Here is a 26,379-nt window from a genome sequence, read left to right as displayed (position 1 = left end):
ACAAATGAAAAAACAGAATGCAGTAAATGTTGCATTGTAATGAATTTTCTCCTCATTAATTTTCATTTATTTAGTAGATGTTTATTTGGCACAATTTATAAGCAATTTGTAAATGAGTTTTGAGTGTTTGTCAGGGAACTAATAACTTAATTGTATATCACAAAATGTGAAGCAGGTAAAGTATAATCAATAGTAACTTGTCTAGGTGGAAGGTTATAAAGAAACTGTGACTGGCTGACAATAGCTTGAGCGTTCTGAACACAAATTTAACACAGAACACCCATTAAGTGCAACAGGTTAGTGCAGGTGATTCATGACTGACAGTTCAGACTAAATAAATGGATTTTTCTTTTCTTCTACAGCTGAAAAATATAATAAAGGTGGCCTAATAATATTTTTTCATGCCTTATTATTTTAGTCAATGTGTGTCTAGTATACAGCCAAGTAAGGTGCTGTCTGTGTGTAAAATTTAAAGTTGGCTAAGGTAACTTAAATGTGCATTGCTGCTATTGAAAAGGCTCTTTCAAAAGGTGATTTTATAATAACAAAAGAAAAATGAGGAATATAGCAGCTATTTTCCATTGTCTTTAATGATAGAAGGAAGTTGGTGTTTGTTTGCTTCAATAGATGCTTAGTAGTTCTAGAATAAAGCTGCAGTAAGTTAGTGATTTTGTGTTCTAGATTGATTTACACAAAGCTGTTAAATCCAAGATCAGAGCCGACAGGGCAGGGAAATCTGTCCCAAAATGCACTTTGGGTGGGGCATGTTTAAGAGGCAGAAGGCTGTCTGTTTTACCATGTGTTGATTCAAGCTAACCATTCAGAAATATGAAGAGGTTGATCATGGAAGTGATCTGCAAAAACAGATCTGTAAAATATTGTAATGTTGCATGGGGCATCTGGAGTAATACTGTGGTATTAAGCATTGTTTTCTTTTAGTGAAATTATTCATTTTTATCGTAGAGGAGATAACTATTGGGGTTTGGAGTGTCTTTTTATTATTTTGACAACTTTTATTTTTTGTCTTTTGTTTATGTTTGTCACGTCTGTGTATCACCGTTAGTCAGATATGCAGTAAATATGGTGGTGGTTCTGGTCTGCGTAAATTAAACATAAAAACATTAACAAAGTTGGTTACTTTTTGAATTAGGCCAATTGCTGGGTTCTGTTTCAGTTTTGAACTTCTCCTGTCTCAGACTTTGATCTTTGGTTTCCCCTCATGTTTTGGTTGTTTGTTTATAATCCCTCCTAAGGTTTTGACCCAGCTTGTCCCTGACTAAACTCCACACATTGCTATCATCTTCTTGTCAAACCCCCTTTCCTTCTCATAATAAAACCTGGAGACTCAGTCTCACTAAAAATTTGATGTGGAAATGAAAGCAGGGACTGAATGTCAGTTTTTGCATGTGGAAAAAAAATGCAGTACTTACAAATTATATTCAGTTAGTGGCATTTCATCTAACAGTCCTATGGCTCTATCTGTTGCAGGTGGCTCACCAAGCTCATTGCCTTCTTCAGCCCGAATGTACCATTTAACCGTTCTCAAAATGTGTTTGCACCCTTTGCTTATGTAATATCTTAAAGCTCCCTAGAAGTCAAGCAGTGATAGTTTACAGAGCCACTTAAAATTTAGAGTGAATTATACTCCACTGAAAAAGAGATCTTCTTTACGAATTCTAACAAAATGGTCCTAAAAGTAGTTATATGAAAGTTTTCATTGCCTTGCCTATCACTTATTGATTACACCATGGCCTGTGCTGGAGATCAGATACTGTATGTTGAGAATTCCAGCTCTTTGTTTCTCTGAGGGTAATTTGTAGCAGTCAAATTTAGAATATCCTTGTACAGGTTTATCTTTGTCTTGTATTAGAATAAATCATCATTTCAGTCAGTGTATTTTCATTCAAGATACATGTATAATTTAGCAATATAATAATTAACAATTTTGTGTTTTACCACAAAAACAACCAAGAAGGTCAAGTTTCCATTGATTTTCCTTGTAACAAAGCAAGCTTATGTATGGTTCAGTGTGTATACTGTTTCTTCCCTAAAATAATTGACCACTCATCCATTGTAATACTTTGCCTGTGCTGCGCTTGTTCTGCTTTTACTTATAGGATGCTGTGGATAAAGAAAGTAAATCTCATGTTGTTGGGTGTTCACAGAAGGTCACATTGACGTAACTATTTTATTTACCATGTTGGAGTTGCATTGCATCTTTGTGGACCTGGAGAAAGCATATGACAGGGTGGTATTGTATGAGGAAGTCGGGAGTGACAAAGAAGTACGTAAGAGTTGTACAGGATATGTACGAGGGAAGTCAGTGGTGAAGTCTACGGTAGGAGTGATGGATGCATTCAAGTTGGAGGTGGGATTACATCAGGGATCGGCTCTGAACTCTTTCTTATTTGCAATGGTGATGGACAGGTTGAAAAACGAGATTAGACAGGAGTCTCTGTGGACTATGATGTTTGCTGATGACATTGTGATCTGAAGCGATAGTGGGGAGCAGGTTGAGGAGACCCTGGAGAGGTGGAGATATGCTCTAAAGAGGAGAGGAATGAAGGCCAGTAGGAACAAGACAGAATGCATGTGTGTAAATGAGAGGGAAGTCAGTGGAATGGCGAGGATGCAGGGAGTAGAGTTGGTGAAGGTGGATGAGTTTAAATACTTGGGATCAACAGTACAGAGTAATGGGGATTGTGGAAGAGAGGTGAAAAAGAGAGTGTAGGCAGGGTGGAATGGGTGGAGAAGAGTGTCAGGAGAAATTTGTGACAGCAAGAGTGAAAGGGAAGGTCTACAGGATGGTAGTGAGACCAGCTATGTTATATGGGTTGGAGACGGTGGCACTGACCAGAAAACAGGAGACAGAGCTGGAGGTGGCAGAGTTAAAGATGCTAAGATTCACACTGGGTGTGACAAGGATGGATAGGATTAGAAATAAGTACATTAGAGGGTCAGCTCAAGTTGGACAGTTGGGCGACAAAGTCAGAGAGGTGAGATTGCATTGGTTTGGACATGTGCAGAGGAGAGATGCTGAATATATTGGGAGAAGGATGCTAAGGATAGAGCTGCCAGGGAAAAGGAAAAGAGGAAGGCCTAAGCGAAGGTTTATGGATGTGGTGAGAGAGGACATGCAGGTGACGGGTGTAACAGAACAAGATGTAGAGGACAGAAAGATATGGAAGAAGATGATCCGCAGTGGCAACCCCTAACGGGAGCAGCCGAAAGAAGAAGAAGATTGTTAATGTAACCAGTGGTTTGCATATCCAGGCTAGACAAAGAGTGCTAATGTGCAAGAAAAGTCCACATTTTTGCCAAGAGAGGCAGATTTGCTAATGGAAGTTTTCTTTAGCAGAATGGTAGAGGTGGCTGCATTGATTCTTGTGAGCCATGTTCATATCATATCTCTGTAATCTGAAGGAGGATTGTGTGAGCATTGCCCTGAGTGATTCCTCATTGGTGACAGTTACTCTTTGACAGAACATACTGTTATTTTAAATTGGCAAAAGTCATTAATAATAAATAAAAATTAGAACTAGTTTGATATAATCCCCAGTGAGATGAAGTGCTTTACAGACTTGAGTCGAACCTTTTGTGATTGTAAACAATGTTATTTGTTTATAGAATAAGAATTAATTGACAGACTGATTATACATATTATGTTATTGCAAGTATGCTTCCATTCTTTTGTTTACCTAATCTGTTTATTCCAATAAAGGTCTGCACTGCTTATCTGGGCAGCATTTTGTGCAAAAAGGAATCTTCCTGAATAGGGTGCCAGATCACTACAGGGAGCTTTTATGTACACATTTTCAATATCGTAATGTTTTAGTTGCAAGGTCCCCATTAACCTGAAAAGTGTGACACTAAGATGAAAACAGAAACACATGTATCTAGAGAAAGCCCTCAGGCACATGGGTAGAATGTGCAAAGTCTACATAGCTAGTGACTAGGCTGGATGTCAAACCCAAATCCTGGACCTATCAGTTAAACACAAGACATCCACTTTATAGTTAATTTACTATCCTGCTCTGGAAATATTTGACATGACTGGGTGGGATGGAAGTGCACTTATTAGTGTTGTTGTTTCAGATTTCCAGAAGGTTGAAATTATAGTTCCCACTAATGTGCTTCATCATCTTCTGCTAAACCTTATAATCAGAATAAGAAAAATTGTTATACTAGACCGTCATACATATAAGTACTGGAAGATAAGCATTTGTGATGTTTTAAATTGTTATTGCTATCTGAGAAATTTTAAAAGCTAGCACTCCTTCATAATTAATGGTCACTTGGTTGACAAAGGTTAGATCACTAGTGATGTCAAGAATAACAAGGATAGTTTTTTTTTCTTTAGAGAGTGTCTCCTGTGATTTAAAATATTTGTAAAAAAGAAATGCTTCAAATCAAAAATAGTTATGGAGTAATTTTTAAAGAAGATGTGTAATTTTTTACAATGTAGGTTGAGACATGGCTTGATATGTGGAGGAGTATGATGTCAGAAAATTCTTCTCCTTCTGAAGAATGCATCTCTCATACCACGCTGACTGAGGCACCTGCCATAAAAGAGCTTCTGAAAGAGGAGATTCGACTTCTCCTTCTCAACATCCGTGAAAAAGCTGGCGAACAAGGCAGGTAATTATGGAAAGAAATCCTGTTATTGTTTGATTAGATTAGATAAATGGCAGACTTTTGCTGTAATAGATTCTGACTCTTCAGGACTCTGTAATGGAAAAAGAGGGGACAGAAATGAATCAAAAATGGATTTTCAAAACAATGAAGGGCAGCACTTCTTGGATATGGTTCAAGACTTAAAACCACAATGTGGCTGGTTCCATTCTAGTCCGAGAAATTGCTGCCATTGAAAAGAATACATGTAAACAGTTGCATAGAGTTTATTTATATAGCAGGGTACTTCAACTACTTTTTCTTGAGGGCAAGATTATCAAATGTTAAATGTAAGGAGGGCCAAGCATAATTTTTGGATCTTAGCACTCACATGTGAATGATAAGAACAACACTATACTATTATGTATCAAAGGATGTTTATTGACATTAATATTGATATTTAAATCGATTTGAATTACACAGAGACCAAAAAATAAATCTTAAAAATTTACAATGAAATGCTGTTTAACTGAATAACAATGGGCTGGACTATCAGTCCTTTAATAAACTGTATTACCTTTTGTTGCATTTGTTGTAATTACATTTTATACATTTGTTGAAATTACTTTTACTTTTAAGAAAACATAATACACCCACAAGATCACATGTTAAATAACAAAATGTCCCCATATCAGTTCATGCTAATTCTTTTTTTCTTTATGTCTTATTTATCTTATTTATATAAGGTACACATATAACAACTAGTACTGTATTTATTTTCTAATGACTAAAATTACTATAACTTGACTTTGCAAGGGTGGAGGCTCCTGTCAATCATGGAGAATCCACTGCATCCACTAAACAGTATCACCTCCAGACAGAGGAGCAGCTTTACTTCAGACTGCTGTCACTGTCCTGCTCCAGTGACAGACTGAGGAGATCGTTCCTCCCCCACACTATGCGACTCTTCAATTCCACCTGGGGGGGTAAACGTTAACATTATACAAAGTTACTGTCTGTATACCTGCATTGTTATCACTGTTTAATTTAATATTTTCTTTATCAGTATGCTGCTGCTGGAGTATGTGAATTTCCCCTTGGGATTAATAAAGTATCTATCTATCTATCTATCTATCTATCTATCTATCTATCTATCTATCTATCTATCTATCTATCTATCTATCTATCTATCTATCTATCTATCTATCTATCTATCTATCTATCTGTCTGTCTGTCTGTCTGTCTGTCTGTCTGTCTGTCTGTCTGTCTGTCTGTCTGTCTGTCTGTCTGTCTGTCTAAAGTTGGGCTTATAAGAAGTGAGAGCACTTTGCAAACATTGGTTGAGGTGGGTGCTTGTAAAGGAGGAGCAAATTTATGTTGCATTCATATTCAAAAAGCTTGACTTACTAGGATACATTAGAGCAAATGTTGCTAAAAGAAAAATAGCCAACCTTTTTTAGTCCAGTCCAGCACTGTACACATCCTATAGATGAAAACACCTCTTTTAATTCAGATGACTCTTACATGTCTATCAGTTCTAACTGCAGAGAACCTTCAACAAAAGATGTACAATAAGAACCTATTTGGCTCTTGATGCAGATGCTCCTCTCACATCAGTTATAAGCGGACACTTCAAAAATTGCATCACCTCAGTGGGAATGTCAAAGCTGTCAAAACCTCGCAGCAAAGTTCGCCCTTAACTCATTTAAAAATTCTCTTGTTGTTATGGTAATTTGTGCAGATGCCGAGTTATTTATTAAATTGCGCTGTGTTGGAAAATGCACCATTTTCCCAGAAGCCAAATTATTTGAAAACAAGCCAGTTTCTTTTGAAATCTGTTGTTTTTCCACAAGATTTCCAACTGTTTTATCCTTCTCCTTGTAAACCAAAATTAAGTCCATTTAAATGTTGGAAGATGTCATTCAGTCAGAACATTTCTTCCATGAACTTCTTGTCAAGCATTTTGGATATAAATGTCTTTGGAATTTTAAGAAGACAACTTTAGGGAAAAATGACAATCTCTTGCTTGAGTTTACAAACCCTTTTGAGTGCATTACTCTTATTTAACTACCTAACATTATGACCAAGTAAATTATTGTGCTCGGCTAACCTATCAGACAGGAGTTTGTGTAAGAAGCAGTGTTGCAGACTTGCAGTTGTTCTGATGAAACTGATCATAACCATTTCACAATCTGTTATGTTTTTTAACTCATCACTGAGTTTTGCACAAAGAATGCTTTGATGTTTCAGACAATGTAAAGATTTAATCTATGGCGCAAGTTCAGCCATGCAGACTGACAGACCCTGCACCCTTCCCTCCAAGGAACAGATGAAATCTGTTGCTTGCAGGTTTACTCATGGCAAATCTAAGCCTTTCTCATAGAAAGAGAAATAGAAGAGAAATAATTCTGAAAATTTATTTCTCTTGTTGTTTGTCCAATTGAAATAAACTGGGCAAGACCTCATGAAAGCACTCCACATCGAAAACTCTCATGTACAGACATAGTTGTGTAATGTCACTGTCATCTGTAAATTTATCTGCAGCCAGCAATATTACAACAGCCTTTTTCAAGTTAAGAGTTTTGAAAAGATCATTTGCAAGTGCTTCAACTCTTCTGATAGTTCTGGTATCCAACGTTGATATTTTATGAATGGAAATTATGCTGTTCCTTACTTTGTTATATGTCACTGCCTCCTCAATAACAGTGGTTGACCAGCACCGGTCCATAGAAAATTTTTCCGGTCAGCAAAATATTAGGCATGATCATTATATTAATGATGTTACTGTCTACTACCGGTCCACGAAAAGCTTTACAAGAAATGTTTCCAGTCTGTGGGTTTATTCAATAAAAACGCACACATGTTTATTAAGAAAACTGCTTGAAACTCCAAAGGGGACCTTCAAACAGGTCCTTTGTTTGTCATTAAGTTGAGCTGCTCAAAATTCCAGGGGGAAATGAACTTCGATTGAATGTCAATGAAACAAGTCATTTGAAATCTGCCTTTGGTCCACAAAAACAACACTTGTTAACAGAGCAAACCTCCTGGTTTTGTTGAAACATGGACACATAGAGATTTGTCAGTCCAATCATTATTAAACTGACCATTTTCATAGTCAGCTTTTTTCTTTTTAAAGATTGAGAAAGACATTTTTGGAGATATTTGGTAGCTGACAAACAGGAAAAATATTAGTGAAATCTTAGCACTTTGGAAAGTTTCAAAGCACGCACTTCAGAAGCATCTAAACATAATGTGATGGCAATAGATGAGGAAAAATGAAAAGCTGTTTTTTAGTCGATGAATAGTTTTATCTGCGGTGATAAATGTATTTAAATGGACCACACTTTTTTTTTTTACAGGCTAGTCATGGTCCACAGGCAACGTTGAAAAAGCCCTATTATATAGGGTCTACTAGGTGGTGTTCACTACAGAAATTCTAATATATATATATTAAATAAAAGTTGTTCTTATATAAAGTAGTTTTACTCATTTAACACAATACTATATGTATTTTCATGGTTTTGTTAAATGCAAAAAATAATATTTTTCAATAATGTTTGCTTATGATACTGTGATCTTTAGTGAGAGTAGGGAGCAGGTTGAGGAGACCCTGGAGAGGTAGAGATATGCTCTGGAGAGGAGAGGAATGAAGGTCAGTAGGAACAAGACAGAATACATATGTGTGAATGAGAAGAAGGTCAGTGGAATGGTGAGGATACAAGGAGTAGAGTTAGCAAAGGTGGATGAGTTTAAATACTTGGGACCAACGGTACAGAGTAATGGAATGTAATGTGGAAGAGAGGTGAAAAAGTGCAGGCAGGGTGAAATCGGTGGAGAAGAGAGTCAGGAGAAATTTGTGACAGATGGGCACCAGCAAGAGTGAAAGGGAAGGTCTACAGGATGGTAGTGAGACCAGCTATGTTATATGGGCTGGAGATGGTGGCACAGACTAAAAAACAGGAGACAGAGCTGGAGGTGGCAGAGTTAAAGAGTACATTAGAGGGTCAGCTCAGGTTGGACGGTTTGGAGACAAAGTCAACTGCTTAGGCCAGGTGTTTTATTATGTTATTAGATCACCTATGACTTGCACCTAACACAAATAGCACCAGTGTAATTTCTTAGGTTGTTTTCTTAATGGAGGATAGAAAGAAATGTTAAAACCAGCTATGTAACTGTTTTCAGTGACCTCTATTCCTTCTCATTGTCCTTACTGTACCCTGCATATCCAGTCATAAGGACCTGTAATGACAGGCTGCGGACTGACTGGGACTGTCTTTTATTTTCATTCCTTTACTTCAACCCTGTTTGCCACCAATTCAAGATTATACAAAGCCTCCTATGTGCCCTTAAGGGACTGCAGATAGACAGGAAATGATCAATCGGTACTCAGCTATGCTAGTCATCAATAATCAGACAGAGACATTGAGTTTAAGCTTTAACTTAAAACTATATTTATTCTCATAATAACCAATAGCAGTAAATATAAGCAATAAAAATGATTATACAGCCTGGTGGGGTGGGTTCATGCAGTCTTCATTCAGTCTCAGATGGCCCAGTTCGTTTGTCATTAATACTGTGTATATTCCAAAACAAAAGATGGAAATAGTTTAATTCTGGAGACACAGCTCCTTGGAAAGTATGCAGCAGCTACATAGAAAAAGCTCAATTTAAATGCCCATGCCTCCTCTCAAACTGTAAGAAAGGAACCAACCAAACGTCAGTTTTGCAACAAAGCACCAACAGAGGGTGAGCTGAGACTCTTTTAAAAAAAGTTATAATAAAAAGGCAGGTGCTGTCTCTCCCCATTCTTGCCCAAACTAAGTGCACACACCCATCTTACTGTTCGCTAGCAAAGCGGCTAGCACTTTTACTGTTTCTCAAAACACGGCAAAGGTATCATACAAGTGATGGGGATCAAAAGCTGCACTAATCTGCAAATAGACCAGCTATGCAAAATATTCTAAGGTCTTGCATTGTCTTTCAGCTTTCCCAGAATACCCAGAATCTATCACTTGAAATGGTTAAAGCACCCCCCATACACTAGAATTACTTGATTTCATGACAGTTCTTAACCTACAAGCTATGGGAGTTATGAACATCACATTTTGACTTGAACTTTTTTTATAGTAGTCTGAAGAATATGTGTACATGTGTCTGTTTGATTGGTTGTTTGGAGGCTATTGGGGAATAGTGATGATCATTGTTGTCTTTAATCAATATTTGTGTACTGAATTTTTATTTTTTTTGTTTCCTGTTTCTTCATTCTTAATTTATTTCCTTACCTTTATTGTTACAACAATGGTAATCTAGCAAAACATCTGTTTATTAAAACAGGCTTAATGGTACAATGGTAAGTTCATCTGTTTTGATCTCATTGTGCATTTATGAACCTCTGTTCAAAAGATATACCTTAAATCCATCTTTCTTTGTGTTTCTTGTTGCCTTTCTTCATCAGACATGCCATCCTTGTTGTGGACGCCAGATGACTTGACACCCAGATGCTCAGACATACACACAGCATTCACTATCTTATGCCATCACTTTCCATATAACATTCCAGCCCTCTTCTGGATGGCAGACAATATTACCTCTGGGCAGGGGTGTGGGCATTGGCCAGATGGATGACTTATCACTTTGTGTGTGTGTATATATATTTATATATATATACTAGGGGGCTTCGCCCCCTGCTCGCTTCGCTCGCCAACCCCTGTGCTTGGTTTTCACTTTTATTTCAGAACTTCTGTAAAAACAATATTTGTAATCTTGCGAGTCCCAATATGCTAAATCTTTTTAATGAGGTCTGGATAGGTTTCCCTGTTTGGAATTTCAGCATAGACAAAACGATCTACATCATCAACAGTTAATAATTTTTTTTTACAAAATAAAAAAGTGAGTAGAGTTCTGCATTGGACTCCTGTCTGTAAAGTCGTGCTATTTTCCTCTCACAGTTCTAAAAGTACATGGGGTTACCAAGGTGATACCCCAGCTTTTGTCTAGGTTTTTGTACAAGGGCTAGACAGAATGATTTTGACTCCTGGGGTAAATTTAGGTTTTTAAATAAGCAGACAGATAAATATATATACAGTAACAAAGTAACCAATAAATGCATGTGCGGTAAACTCCGTTTTTGAAATTCTCAAGATTCTTTATTTGTCACATGCATAGTTATACAGGACAACACGCAGTGAAATGCATCCTGATCCGCTTATCAAAAACTGTGCAAAGTTAGAAGAATATCAGTTAGATTAACAAAAAGTCATAGATTGAAAGATAACAGTTTAGTAGAACATAATAAATATGTAAAATTATGTGAATAAAGTAGAATTAAGTGTTAAGGTGCAATAGTGTAGTAATTATTGTGCAAAACCAAAGTTAGACTGGTGCATAGTTAAATGAGGCAGTTTGTTTGCGCTACTGTGATCTTTCTTTTTTTATATTTTCTAATTTTCTAATTTTCCTACTTTCATATCCTTTAACTTTCTCCACATGTATATAGCGCTGTTTATTTTTTTGGTTTGTTTTTTTTTTTGAGCCTTTCTAATTTCCCTGGTTTCATAGTCTCTAACCTGCTCTGCATGTGTTTAGCGCCAACGTTTGTAAACGAAGTTCTACTTTGTCTTTTACTCACTGTCATTTAATTCTGAGCCGGATTGGACGTGCTTTTTTTTCAATTCCACTTGTTCCGGGCTGATAATTACTTTCCTTATTTTCTGAATTTGCACCTCGATTATTCTTTTTTGCTCTTTTTTCTGTCCAATGCATTTCAGTCTCTTTTCTCCACGCTGCTTTCTTCTTCGCTTATATGTCAACATTTAATTTATAACGTACTGTCCTTATACGCTTTATGTGCTCAAATCCTTCACAAGACTAAATGTTTTGTAGCCTATTGTCCTATTTGATAGATTGTAAGTAGGGTGTGTCTTTGGTCTCACGGGTTTTTAAAATGTCTCCCGAGAAGATCACGCATCGTAGATTTGCTTTTTGCTTTCCAGGACAGGATTTCTGTCTATATAACAGGATATACTGTATATATATATATATATGTAGAGATATCATTGATATATTTGGTTATTTTCCTTATGAAAATTCTTTTTTTTTTCTCAAATGTTGCTAGCCACTTTGTTCTTCCCACCTTCTGTGGATACTTTCATGCTCACAAATGACTTGTAGAAGAATAGGAAGATATTTGTGGTTGCTGAAAAAGGGTTTGCAAAGGCCTTGTGAGCTGCAAGTGCAGTGGGATGGTTCCCTGCATATTTACAAAGTAAATAACCATGTACAGAACTTGAGATTGATGCATACAATTCTGAGATGAAATTAATAGTTACTTAAGACATAAAAGTGGTTGACTTTGCATATATAATCAATTAATTTTTGTAGGCATAACTAATTTTATATTTTAGCAACAGGTGCAATAGCAGCATCGCAGTCACCTCAAATCAAAATGATGAACATTATGCGAAAAACTAATAAAATGAGCACTTTTGAATTTATGATTTGTAGATGTAAAGGGTAGGTTCTGTGTTTTTGAAGTTATTTTTTACTACAATGGGGTATTTTGATTTGCCCCCAGAAATTTGATAATGTTAACTTAAATATAATTTGTAAGTTTAAAAAAGGCTTAGAATGGGTGACAGTTTTGTCAAACAGGGCCAGTACCACCTTTAAGGCGAATTAGGCATTCGCATAGGGCACAAATCATAAGGGGTGGGGGGACCCAGCTACACAGGTTAGTTATTTAACAGTCGGTTGCTGCACTAATAAGCTTGGCCTAGGGTGCAAAATAACCTAGCACCAGTACTGGGTACAAAACGATATATGAAGCAAGACAGTAGAAATTTAACAAATGCATGTCCATTTTGAAAGGTGCCAGTTTTGGAAAATATGCTTTCCATGCTTCTGAGGTACATTAAAGTCTAGAAGTTATTAATCACAGATTACTGACACCGTGTTTACTGGGAAAAGGATGCATAATTTCTTCATGACAGTTGGTGTGTACGGAGTTTGGCTGTATTCAACACGCAGTGTACTGGAAGCTATAGTGCAAATTAAGGGTGCTGGAAAATACTATCATAAAGTAAAGCACATGTTTGTCTGTTTAGCAAAAACCCACTTTTCAATTAAAATACTTAAAAAATTCACATAACCAGGAGAAGAACATAAAATGAAAAAATGGAATGTTTATAGTTGTTATTGACCCCCTTTAAGTAAACTGTAAAGCTATAGATTGTAGAAAAAACAATAAATATAAATAAATGCCAAAATTATTCTTTAAAAACTGCATATCACAAACTTCCATCTTCAGATATAAACACATAGTAGCTTTGAAATGTTTATTGCACAAATTCACTTTAGCCTGTGCTATAATTTAATATTTTGTAACATCCAACAATAGACTAACATCAATTATTAAAAACCAGAGGCATTGTATTAAATTTTTTCTCTTTGTTATGGTTGCCTAAGTTTCAAGAAGTATGTCATTGTTCAAAATAGCTGTTCTAATGCTAAATTAAAGTTATAAACTCTTAAAAGGAATGTCTTTGTTCTGTTGATAGTTTCTTTGTTGCAGTGATTTAGTGCTGTTCATGTGTGTGTTGAAAACAAAACGTTGGGTCCAGTTCACTTTCAGTTCATGCCTACATTTAAATTCTACAGTAAGACCATCCATTGTAAAGGCAGTTTGTTCGTTCGTTCTTTATTTCGCCTTATACAATTTCTTGTATTAAGAATTTGTTAGTTTTTGCATATCCCTTGGGGTCAGAGTGCAGGGTCAGCCATTGTACAGCGCCCCTGGAACAATTACAGGTTAAGGGTCTTGCTCAAGGGCCCAGCAGAGTAGGATCTGTTTTAACAGAGATGGGGATTCGAACCGGCAACCTTCTGGATATCAGCACAGATAAGTTGAAAACACTAAGAAGATTGAGAAAGAAACAGAGAAGTTGTAAATTCCACCACATTTTCCGCCTCGTCTTAATTTGAAGTGGTCTTATTAAAAATTTAGAGTAAAACTTTGCTTTCTTATTGTTATGACTTATAGTAAAAGAAAAACTCAAGGACTTGTAACTGTATGTAATTTGTATGTATTAGTCTGTTGCTCTGTTTTTTTTTCCACATCCTAAAGATATGAGTGTTCAAGTCGATTGGAAATTCTAAAATGGCCCTGGATGTGTGAGTGTGCATGGGTGGACTTGACCATGGCTGGTTTTTGTCTTGTGTTTGATGCTGCCAGGATAGGCTCCAGCCCCTGTTAACCTGACCTGAATAATCTGACACTGAAAATGGTTGAACGAATAATCAGAAAAAGGAAAAGTAATGCATCAAAGAAATTATGTTCTTTACCAGTATTCAATACATCATACAGTACACTTTTATATTTCTCCCCTAGGAATGCTACATAAACTTCATAACCATTTATGAAGTTGCATACCTGCAGGAGACTGGGACTTTCTGCTGCCTGTGTGCATCTTGCATCTTCTACATATGTTTGTATGGGATTTCACATGTGAAAGACATGTAGGTTGGGTTGATTGATTTGTTTTAGATGGTCACAGTCAGTTTGGATGCATTGAATAAACATTGTGATAAGCTTCTTCAACCCATGACCCAGCATTGTGATAACGAGTTCAGAAAATGATTTTGATTCCATGGTTTTGTTACATTTTGCCACAGTATGTTATAATTTTAATGGATATACTAATACTTCTGCTTTGCTCTTAATCAGGTCAGGTCAGGTTGGGGAGCATGCACTGGTACAGCACATTGTCGCACCCACCACACAATGTAACAGTCCTGGATCCCTGTTGGCAATCACTCAGGTAGACACATGGTCCAGTCCCATCCCTCAGAAATGACCCCTCATATATCTGCCACAGCCAGGTATTATGTGGACATCCCCTTGGCCTGGTCCAGCCATTCGGGTCCTCAATATTGAGGATGCTGCAAGCTGGATCAACCTCAGGGAATCGTTCCACATGGCCATAGTGCCATAACTGACACTCCCTCACAATGCAGGTAATGCGCCTCACTTGGGACTCCATGAGCAACCGGTACCCAGCGGTTGCTCAAGGATTGTCTGAAGAGACACGACACAGTATCAAAGGAGTCCAGTCTTCATCTCATGTCACTCAATAGCGTCCATGTCTTGCAACCATATAGCAAAACAGGAAGCACCAGGACTCTAAAGACTTTGACCTTTGTCCTTTTGCAAACATATCAGGGGCGCCACACACCCGTTTCGAGTAACCTCATGACCCCCCATGCTCTCTTAGTTCGTCTACGGACTTCATAGGAAGAGTCACAAGAGACATGAATGTCGCTGCCGAGGTAAGTAAACCTCTCGACAAGGTTAACATTCCCTCCGCAAATAGACACATCGTCTATGGCTGTGCCCAAGAGGTCATTAAAGGCCTGGATCTTGGTTTTTATCCAGGACACTCACAAGCCCAGACTCTCTGACTCCTTGCTCAGTCTCTTGAGAGCCCCGATCAGAGGCACCATTGACTATGCAAACATCACAGCATCGTCAGCAAAGTAAATATCAGTGAATCTTTCTTCACCAACAGATTCCTCACAGCTGCTGGACCCCACGACCCTGCCCAACACCCAGTCCATGCAAGCGTTGAACAGAGTAGGAGTAAGAACACACCCCTGACAAAGCCCAGAATCAACTGGGGAAAATGCAGAGGTTCTGCCTCCACTCTGCACAGCACTCACAGTACCAGTGTACAGGGTGTCCACGATGTCCAGCAACATTGGGGGGGATCCCGCAAAATCTCAGGATTTCCCACATAATCTCCTTTGTATGCAGAACAGTGGCATCATGTGTTATCTGGACAGTTGTGTTACTATAAATCGATCCATCCATTTTCTGAACCTACTTAGGGCTTTTCCAGCTCACAAGGGCTGATGCCTGTCTCAGCAGTACTCAACACAAAGAAGCAACTATTCCTGTATTGGATACTAGTGCATCACATGGTACAGTCATGTACACCCCCACGTTCACTTGCACGAGTGCATACAATTTTTTTGGAATGCTGGAGGAAATGAGAGTATCTTGGGAAAATCCACATGGCCAAGAAAGGGTCATGGATTCATCTGGCAGTAAACTGATAAAGGCATTCCTTAGCATTAATGGTAAAGCTATAAATATTTTTTCAATTAATTACTAACTTATGTTTGTCATTAAGTGCTTCTTTTACTGACATTTTCATCTAGATCTTCTGATTTTCTTAATTATCAAAGTAGGGATTAAAAGTGTGAAAGAAAAGCTTGCCTTAGGCAGGAGTATTCTGCAGAAGTAAAGTGGAAGTTAATCCTTATGGTAATAAAGTCCACTGTCTGAAAATAAGTCTTATGTTTACTACTTTTATCCTTTTACTTATTTTGTAAATTATCTTAGTATAGTGTAATATAGACTCTTTTCAGACAAGCAGCAATAATATTACTAACATTAAGGGGAAAAAAAACAGCTACATGGACTATACTTGCTTTAACCATGTATATTATGGAATAGTCAGTATAGAGCCGCATGCTTATATATTCATAAAATAAGCAACAAATTGTTTTCATTCCACAAATTACCCATCTTTAACACCAAAGAGTGTATCAATAGTACCAAAGTCAGACTTCTGTTGTTTTGCTTTTACTTTGATTACCGCCAAAGTCACAAGGCTTTATTTGCACAGAAACCTTTTCTTTTCACTTGGTGTGATGACATCTCGCCTGTAAAGACTGGTGTAATGTTCTTAGTGCTTGAATGTCTTGGTTTCCCATGTAGCAATTAGCCACTAAGTAGGGTTGTAAAGGTCATAGCTATTGGGTGAAAAGCATCCTCCACTAGCAGTGCATTGTGCCTCATGATAAAGCCTGTAAGTGATTTCCCTGAAGATCAGTCAGCTTACCAAGGGGTCACTTGGCTGCCCTCTATAACTCGTACAATAGGTCTCAGCGCCTATTTTGTCCCTGCTGAATGTAATGATTTCCAGGTGCAGTAACAGGGTGGCCATATCACAGCAACTTGCAGAGTGCTTCAAAATATTTTCATGTGTATCTTTGTTCCTTTTAGGTTTTTTGTATGTCTGCCTTTATGCCACATGTTAAGTCTGTTTTTCATCTATCTGATATAAACTTATTTATCTCTTTTTGCAGTACAAATTAAGTAGAATATTAGTGGATTATCCACTGCTAGGTCAGAAGGAGCCAGAGCACTGGCGATTGGTTAACTACCAACTCAGGACTGGACAGTAGTCCATTTAAGTGTTTCACACATGTTGTTACACACTCATAATGGGCCAGTTTACAGACACAAGCCAACCTAAGTGCTTGACTTTGTGGTACTGGAGTTTCACAAAACTCCTCAAGGGACATGAAAAGAATAAAACATACAATCAGTTTTTATTTGGATCCAAGCATTATGAGGCAGCAACACAGTTCTGGATACATGACAACCACTCTTACTGTCTTATGACTTTGGCAGACATGACCGCAAACCATTCATGAGTTACAATTTTTCAATTAGACTGAAATTATAATTTTAATTAAAAGAATATTAAAAAATATATTTAGTGCAACCAATACTTTTTTAGTCAGTCAGTCATTTTCTAACTCACTTAGTCTTGAACAGGGCTGCAGGGGTCTGCTGGAGCCTATCCCAGCTAGCACGAGGCACAAGGCGGGAACAAACCCTGAAAAGGGCATCAGGCCATCGTAGGGCAAACACATTGATTTTAGAATTTTTATAGCAATTAGTAAATTCTAAATACAATAGAATACAATACAATACTAAATCTCATTCAAATCAGATAAACATCCACTTCTCTTACCTGTACAGAGAGCAGAGGGAAAAAGATTTAATATGAAGTAATAATTCAAAAGTAATGAAATATGTAAGGGTTAACAGTATTTCAGCATGTTTAATCACTTTATGATGACATGAATAAATACCTGTCAGATCCGAAAAGATTTGTTAATTGTTCGAAATAGATTTTACAGTTTTTTTTTCTGATTTTAAGTAAAATGGGAAATGCTTTTCCCATTGTGTTATGGTAGAAGTTTTTCAGTTTAGCAAGCTAAGGTGACATTGCTAGCTATGTAGTAAGTTATAAAGGTAGACTTCACTACGCAGTGATCTTTCTTTGATGCTTTGGTCCACAGTCATTTACAAATCATTCTTGAATGAACAATTCTTGTTGAATTGTTCCCATTGTAACCGGAATGATCATCCCTGAGTCCCCAAAACGAAAGGATTTTATCACCAACATATTTCCAGTCGAGCACCAGACAAAATCAACACAAGAATATTACAAGTAAGCAATTTCTTCTCTCCTCGTTTCCTCCAAGTGAGTGTTGCTCGCTTCTGCCCGACTCTGACTCCTCGAGGTGATGCAGTGGGCTTCTTTTAAGCTGGACACAGAAATGCTTCTGGTGTCACAGCAGTGGTCATCCAGAGCACTTCCAGGTCATACAGAAACCATGACAGTTGTCTCCCATCAGCACTCTCTTGTGGCAGCAAAGGATCCCGACAGGGCTGCTCTTCTGCACAACAAACTCCTATGCAACCCTGCAGGTGTCCTAACTGGGACCAGCCTGGAGAAACACTGCCATCTATCATGCGGGGTAATGAACTGCCTCTGATATCCATGTTTGTCCAGTCCATTCATTATATACATGTTGTACAAAGGGTTAACAGGTAGGGCAGGTTCAGCCACAATCTCTGTAATTCTTTTCTCTTTTTTCCAGAGGCCAGTCTCTCTTCTGTTTGTGAGGTCCAGTATACCAGGAGCTCTTATTTTTCATCACTGCATTATATGAATTGTATTTCCAGATGAGTATTCATTGGTTGTCAGCTCTCATGCACACAGAGCTCACCCTACGACTAAAAACAACATCAAACCTGCTTGATTTTATCAGAGTTAGTTGTGGACTAGTTGGTGTGCGTCACTGAACATGTCACACTATGTGACTGGCTTCATGGACACGTTACTGCCTCTGACTTACTAAGATTATGCAAATGAAGGCTACAACTGAAAATCGCTGGAAAGGTTGTCTAATGTGACATGGCCTTTAGTCATACTAGCAACATGTAAAGTTGAACTGCCATATACAACAGGACTTTGTGGAGGCTACTAATGAGATGACACCACAAAAAAGAACATTGCTTTCCAGGATGAATTTTTAGGTTCCTTGTGTAGTCAAGCCTTGAATTATGTCATTTAATGCTTTAAAAAAATGAAACAAAAATTGTAATCTAGCTCTCATTAAATTGGTCATGGGAGAAGTAAGGACATAACATTTGTTTGTAAGTTTGTTGAAGTGCATATTCATACCAGCAAGGTACTGAAAAATGGTACTTGATCTTTCACTGTGAATTTAGAAGTGTCATTTGCTAGGAGAATGGCTGTTACCTTGTTCTAATTTGCTTTGAGTTACTAACAGTTGTATATACTGTAGTTTTGGAAAGTGATTTGTATAACATTATCTTGAGGAAAGTATGAGTGATATTATCTGTGGTGTTTCTGTTTGGTGGTTTAAGTTTGAATGTGGATGTTACTTTAAGCTAATTAAATAAGGAGGACATAATTTACAGTCTTTATTGATATAATGAAAGGACTGGTGGGAGACATCATTTGTGTTTATTCTGCTTGGAGTTGTATTTTGGGATTACTACATGTCTGCTTTTAGCAGAAAAATGGGTATAGACTGAGGCTAATTATGCATGCTAACATGCCAATATATAAAAAGCTGTGCGAACATAGGCACACTTTTAATAAAGTATTGGGAGAATTACACCTACTGTATAGGCAAAACAGCGAAGTGTCTCCTGTAAAGTGAGATTACATATTGATTAAGCAAATCAGAGTTACCTTTGCTTTTATGACTCCTGCATCACAGCAAAAATGATCAACAAGTAAACATATGGTATAAAAAGACTAGTAACCTTCCTAACATCAACTATTAATTTTAAAGATTTATGTTCCTTAGTGGAATTTCATTATATTCTGCCCAAGCCAAAGTACCCAGCATTGTGTGGGTATATTTTTATAATAAGTTAAAGTAAGAAAGCAACTATTTATGTGTATTTTAAATGATAACCCTTTTGTCATTGTTGGCTGTCTCATTCATCATCTATTCTACCTCTCCATCAATTTATCTGTTTGAGTTGAGAATTTGTTCACCATGTGCACTACTTTATATTTCTTGGTTTAGTATGGTTTCACAAATAGATGTTTAATCCTAATTTAATAAACAGGATGGCTTGTTGAATAACTGAGTCATTGATATGGCATAGAAAGTGGGATAAAGCTATCGGTTTTTGTGTTGTTCCCTCTACTGAACCCCAGTTCATGAGGAGAGTTTTGAATCTCCATGAACACTGTATTGTATATTAAGTTGGGTTTTAATAAATAAAATGCAAAATTTCATGAACATCCACTCTACTGTTTTGGAGAAATGCATCAGTTTTAGCCTTCCCATTACGACTCCCCAATGAAGTTCTTCAAACTCCATGTAGCCTATATTTTAAATTGCATGGACAATAATGTAAAAAAAAACCTGAGAGTGGCACAGCAGTTTTTGAGGGATTTGTGATTTTTGTTTTGCGATCCCCATCATACCACATCTCCCCCACACCCCACCATTGTTTTCATTAAATCTCTAATGTGGAATGTAACCGTCACTGTAAGTAATGCCAGACCTAAACAATATGCCAAGTTCTTCATCATCGACTGGACTGTTTTTTTTACATAATAATGCAGTATTGATTTTGTTGCAGAACGCATTACTAAACACTGTTTCACAATGGAACTTTTAAAAGGCCTCAAAGTCTAGATTTTAAGTTGTATCAACAGTAATATGCATGCAAAATTTCATGAACATCAATTCAGATGTTTTGGAATATTACACAGTTTTTGGATTACTCCACCATTACAACCTCTTTCACTGTTGAAATTTTTGAAACACAGTCTGTATTTTAAGTTGGACCAATGGCTACTTATGTACATAATCATTTTAAGCAATTTTTGCATAATTAACAAACAAACAGATGTACAAACAAACACAAGATGCTGTCTGAGAGCTGAAAGGAGGTCATTATTTTTGCAAAATAGATAAATAACATCAATCTATTCTCAGAACTTCTTCTTTAGTATCTCTTATGTTATGAAAGATTTCTTAGCTGGGCTTTCAGACAGCTAATCTAAGTTCTGTAGTAAATTAAAAAAAAACTCTACCAGCAGAATTGTTTTCTTTTGAAACCATTTGATTACATAACAGACTATGCGTGCTTGAGAATGTCATATTATGTTATGTGCTTGGTTGTAGTTTTATTCTAGATGAACACCTTTACCCCACTACAAGTATTCGTATCCTGTAGCTTTTGTGGCATTTGAGTACATTAGATGTAAACATACAGTAATTCAGGATATTTTTCTTTATTACAGTTCTTCATTATAAGGGGATTAAAACATGTTATTTGTTCTATCAAATCATGAAAATTTTCACACATTATAGCCATCCACATGTTTTGTGTATTGCCTTTCTGAACTGGGTAGTAGACAACCTGAAAAATTCATCTACTGCACTCCCATTATATAAAATCCAGACATTTGGTTTTTTGATTTCCCTTTTACATTCCAAGTTTGGCCGCATACGCTAGTAATATGCTATTTAAAGCTCAAATTGTAATATCAGGCATCACAGGGTAGTCTGGGTGCAGTGAGCAGTTTAATCATAAATATTACTGTGTATGGTATATGGTGACAGTATGATTTATAATAATAGATCTGCAATTCTTTAGTGTGTATGTGAGTACAGCAATAGTAATTTCTTGAACAGTGGGAGTGCCGTCATATGCCCACAAATAAGTGATGACAAAAAAACTAGGCCACCTTCAGGGAGTTAAATGAGACAGTAGTGAGGTAATTCTCTGCCGATATTATAACAACTAGCCTGTCCGCAGGCATTCTTCACAGACTAGGGATGTGCTTGTAAGCAGAGCTGTGCAAAGTAAAAAGAGAGATGAGAGAAGTTAAGGGAGCTGAGAAAAGTAATTTCAGTTTAGTTTAGTAAAGGAGAAAGACCTTAAATGATACAAGGCTCAAGACAGAGGTAGGATGAACAACAGGGACTGTGTATGGATCTGTGTGCCACAGTTTCTTGAGAACAGTCTAAAGCTAAAATTGCTGGATGGAAAAATACCAACTCAGAATTTAAGCCTATTATGAGATGATAATGTGCTAAATAGTTTATGAGCCAAAAATAAAGAGGCATTCTAGAGGAACCCTCAAATACTGTAATTATGTAATTAATTATGAACTCTTCTCGTCAATTGCAATGATATGATCAGAAAGATCAGTATCAGAGCGGTAAATAATTACTGAAATGTTATAGAAATATTTGGGTAAATTGGTTCCTAGGGTGCAAAACCTACTGATGCTCACGTCTGAATTTTGTCTTTGCTATATATTTGTTGACAGCTCAATTGTATTAATTTATAAGCTACAATTTTTTTTGGTAACACTTTAGTTAAGGTACTGCAAAAATGCTTCTGTTACTCATTTATGCTTATGTAACCAGACCTTAACAAAGGCTTCTTTTGGTCTTCAATAACACAGAACATCAGCAGATTGGTTGTTCATCTCTCTACTGTGTGGCATATTGACATGGTGGTAAATTACTTGTTAATATGAAGGATTAATGGGAGTTATACTAAATATGGAATGTCAAGAGAAATGTGTCTCAGTTTAGCCACCTCAGACCACACCAAAGTGAAGTTTTGTTAGTAGGTCACATTGCAGAGATGGATAGCCTCTTTACTGATGCTTTTTAAGTGTTGTGAAGACCCAAAGAAATGTTTGCTTGTTACATAATAATAAATGAGCAATAGATGCAGTTTTGCTGTACCTAAACTAAAGTGTTACCGATTTCTTAATTAAAGTGTTACAAATTACAGTGGTGTGAAAAACTATTTGCCCCCTTCCTGATTTCTTATTCTTTTGCATGTTTGTCACACAAAATGTTTCTGATCATCAAACACATTTAACCATTAGTCAAATATAACACAAGTAAACACAAAATGCAGTTTTTAAATGATGGTTTTTATTATTTAGGGAGAAAAAAAATCCAAACCTACATGGCCCTGTGTGAAAAAGTAATTGCCCCCTTGTTAAAAAATAACCTAACTGTGGTGTATCACACCTGAGTTCAATTTCCGTAGCCACCCCCAGGCCTGATTACTGCCACACCTGTTTCAATCAAGAAATCACTTAAATAGGAGCTGCCTGACACAGAGAAGTAGACCAAAAGCACCTCAAAAGCTAGACATCATGCCAAGATCCAAAGAAATTCAGGAACAAATGAGAACAGAAGTAATTGAGATCTATCAGTCTGGTAAAGGTTATAAAGCCATTTCTAAAGCTTTGGGACTCCAGCGAACCACAGTGACAGCCATTATCCACAAATGGCAAAAACATGGAACAGTGGTGAACCTTCCCAGGAGTGGCCGGCCGACCAAAATTACCCCAAGAGCGCAGAGACGACTCATCCGAGAGGTCACAAAAGACCCCAGGACAATGTCTAAAGAACTGCAGGCCTCACTTGCCTCAATTAAGGTCAGTGTTCACGACTCCACCATAAGAAAGAGACTGGGCAAAAACGGCCTGCATGGCAGATTTCCAAGACGCAAACCACTGTTAAGCAAAAAGAACATTAGGGCTCGTCTCAATTTTGCTAAGAAACATCTCAATGATTGCCAAGACTTTTGGGAAAATACCTTGTGGACTGATGAGACAAAAGTTGAACTTTTTGGAAGGCAAATGTCCCGTTACATCTGGCGTAAAAGGAACACAGCATTTCAGAAAAAGAACATCATACCAACAGTAAAATATGGTGGTGGTAGTGTGATGGTCTGGGGTTGTTTTGCTGCTTCAGGACCTGGAAGGCTTGCTGTGATAGATGGAACCATGAATTCTACTGTCTACCAAAAATCCTGAAGGAGAATGTCCGGCCATCTGTTCGTCAACTCAAGCTGAAGCTATCTTGGGTGCTGCAACAGGACAATGACCCAAAACACACCAGCAAATCCACCTCTGAATGGCTGAAGAAAAACAAAATGAAGACTTTGGAGTGGCCTAGTCAAAGTCCTGACCTGAATCCAATTGAGATGCTATGGCATGACCTTAAAAAGGCGGTTCATGCTAGAAAACCCTCAAATAAAGCTGAATTACAACAATTTTGCAAAGACGAGTGGGCCAAAATTCCTCCAGAGCGCTGTAAAAGACTCATTGCAAGTTATCGCAAACGCTTGATTGCAGTTATTGCTGCTAAGGGTGGCCCAACCAGTTATTAGGTTCAGGGGGCAATTACTTTTTCACACAGGGCCATGTAGGTTTGGATTTTTTTTTCTCCCTAAATAATAAAAACCACCATTTACAAACTGCATTTTGTGTTTACTTGTGTTATATTTGACTAATGGTTAAATGTGTTTGATGATCAGAAACATTTTGTGTGACAAACATGCAAAAGAATAAGAAATCAGGAAGGGGGCAAATAGTTTTTCACACCACTGTATTTATAAACGGCCATTAAAAGATGAGTCATGCATTTGTGCCATATAAAATTATGAATTTTTGTATATGACACATGTGTGGCAATGTGGCACAGCAGGGAGTGTGGTAACACTTCAGTGCTTATATCTTAATTCACTGACATGCTTGGGTGCTTTTTGTGTGAAGTTAGCACATTGTTTATACACGTGTGTTTTCGTGGTAGTTTCCTAGGGTAACCTTATTCTATTGTTTATATTCTTTATTATGTAGACCATAACAAAATGTCCTCAAATCCCTTCTATAATCCTTATGTGTTACACTACCTTTTATGTCTATGATCTAAGGCAACAAACATATCAGAACAGAGAGTAGAAAATCTACATTTATTAATTATGTATTCTAGCTAATATGCCCAAAATAATAAACTAAAAACACAGGTGAGTGTTGGTTTAAATTAATATAACCTGTGTGATAAAAAAATTTGGCAGCAGCCAGAAAAAGGCTTTGGGATGGCCTTCCTGTATACTGAAAATCAGCAAAGATAAGAAACACATCTTTACAGAAGCAGAGTTCACAACTGAACTGACTAACAAGTTGAGACTACTCTATAAATATGGTGGGTAGGAGGAAGAGGTGGAGTCAGAGCAGCCGGAACAGGAACTGATGTGACAGGAAGAGAAATTTTGGGTACCAGAAATGATGTCATCAGGGTTGGCCGGAAGTGATGTCAACAGTGGGTGGACCAGTGGTAATGCCCTTGAGATGTAGGGTCTTCAGCCGGGATGCAGAGGAACAAGAGGAGAGCGGATCAGGTGAGAGCGTCAATCCCCGATCTGGCTGATGAATAACACTGTTTGAGTCTGTAAACTGCCCCCCATACGTACCTATTAATAATCAGTTTATCTTGCTTAGTCTACCAGGTGGCATTTCTGTCTTAGTATCTGGTCCAACTTCGTCATTGTTCTGATGTGGTCCAGCATAGTCCTTTGGATGGAATGGCAGGCAGCTTGGCCTATCTGAATATGGCCGCAGGGCGAGAGAGAGAGAGACTGAACTTCTTTGTTGCCTCTGTCTTTGTCTTAGTCCAGCTGTCTTTATGTACATCCTGGTCCAATGAGATATCAAAGCACGAGGCAACTTTCTACTTCATTCCAATCCTGTTTCAGCTCGATTCAGCCCCATTCCATTGCCAGACAAACTGCCCTTTCATCTCAGGGAACCTGTACTTCACCAAGCTAGCCGATCAGTTATTTTCTGAGATTTTCTCATGTTTTTTACCTGTAGTAAGTTCTGAAGTGTTTCGATTTTTCTAAGTACCTCTTTTTTCATAATATTATTACGCCAGTTCATGTCAACATGTTGTTAGGTAATTAGCTGAGTTTAACTGACTCAGTGTGACTAAATGTGCATAAGTGTACACCAGTAAGAACAGTTGTCAGGTTATGGTCAGTTACTCCCTTTTTCCTGATGCTGCCAAGTTAGACTTCAACTCCATGGAATCAGTAAGGCAAGTTCAAAAAATGATGGAGGTGTGTAGTAGATGTGAGTATCATCATCAATAAATCTTACCATTTTTCACACTTGGTTATTCTAGTCAGAGCTCTGGAGGGCATTCTGGTAACACTGGGTACAAAGCAGGAACAAGAGGGGCCAATCCATTGTAGGTCATTCTTACAACACACACCCATTCATGTACGCCAGACCAATTTAAAATTGCCAGTGAATCCTAATGAACATGTCTAGGATATTCGAGGAAACTGACACAGGAAAAATGAATACAGTGATTAAGCCGAGATCCAAAGCCAGTCCCTTGGAGATGAGGGACAACAACCATATAAAACTAATCATTCTAAAGTATTTTAGCAGAGCATTATGCTAGCACTGTTGAAATTGTCAACAACATTTATAGCCAGTAAGCTGTTTTTAAATTCATACTAAAGTACAGGATGGGGCACGAAAAAGCATCCTATTACTAGTGTCAATGTTGTTTAAGGTTTTAGTTATAATGAAAGATTAACAAATGTTATATTAAACTTGAAAAGTTATTTCATTATTGTTGTCAGGATGTTACTGACCAATTTAAAGTTGGCACTGTAAATGGTCTTCACCAGCAGTAATTCAAAGTTCTGTGCACATAAAATGTTTATGCTGATATGGCCTTCTTCCTAAGTAATCTGGACAGAAGGGTTTCTTGGTTTTGGTATGTTGCTTATTGAACAGGTAGTAT

The 26,379-nt window shown here is 37.4% G+C and overlaps 1 protein-coding gene across 3 annotated transcripts in view; it reads left to right on the top strand.

Annotated features, from left to right (window-relative positions):
* Positions 1-26,379, top strand: part of ccdc24 (coiled-coil domain containing 24) — a 112,478-nt gene that overhangs the window by 18,805 nt on the left and 67,294 nt on the right. For all 3 annotated transcript variants that reach the window (XM_028811281.2, XM_028811280.2, XM_028811279.2), the window contains exon 3: positions 4,466-4,638. In XM_028811281.2, coding sequence (XP_028667114.2) covers positions 4,466-4,638 — 173 coding nt within the window. The remainder of the gene's footprint in view (positions 1-4,465; positions 4,639-26,379) is intronic.

This window comes from Erpetoichthys calabaricus, chromosome 10 (assembly GCF_900747795.2).
Source record: "Erpetoichthys calabaricus chromosome 10, fErpCal1.3, whole genome shotgun sequence".
Taxonomy (NCBI): Eukaryota; Metazoa; Chordata; class Cladistia; order Polypteriformes; family Polypteridae; genus Erpetoichthys; species Erpetoichthys calabaricus.
Note: the sequence above shows the minus strand (reverse complement) of the source record. Positions and strands in the feature narration are given on the sequence as shown.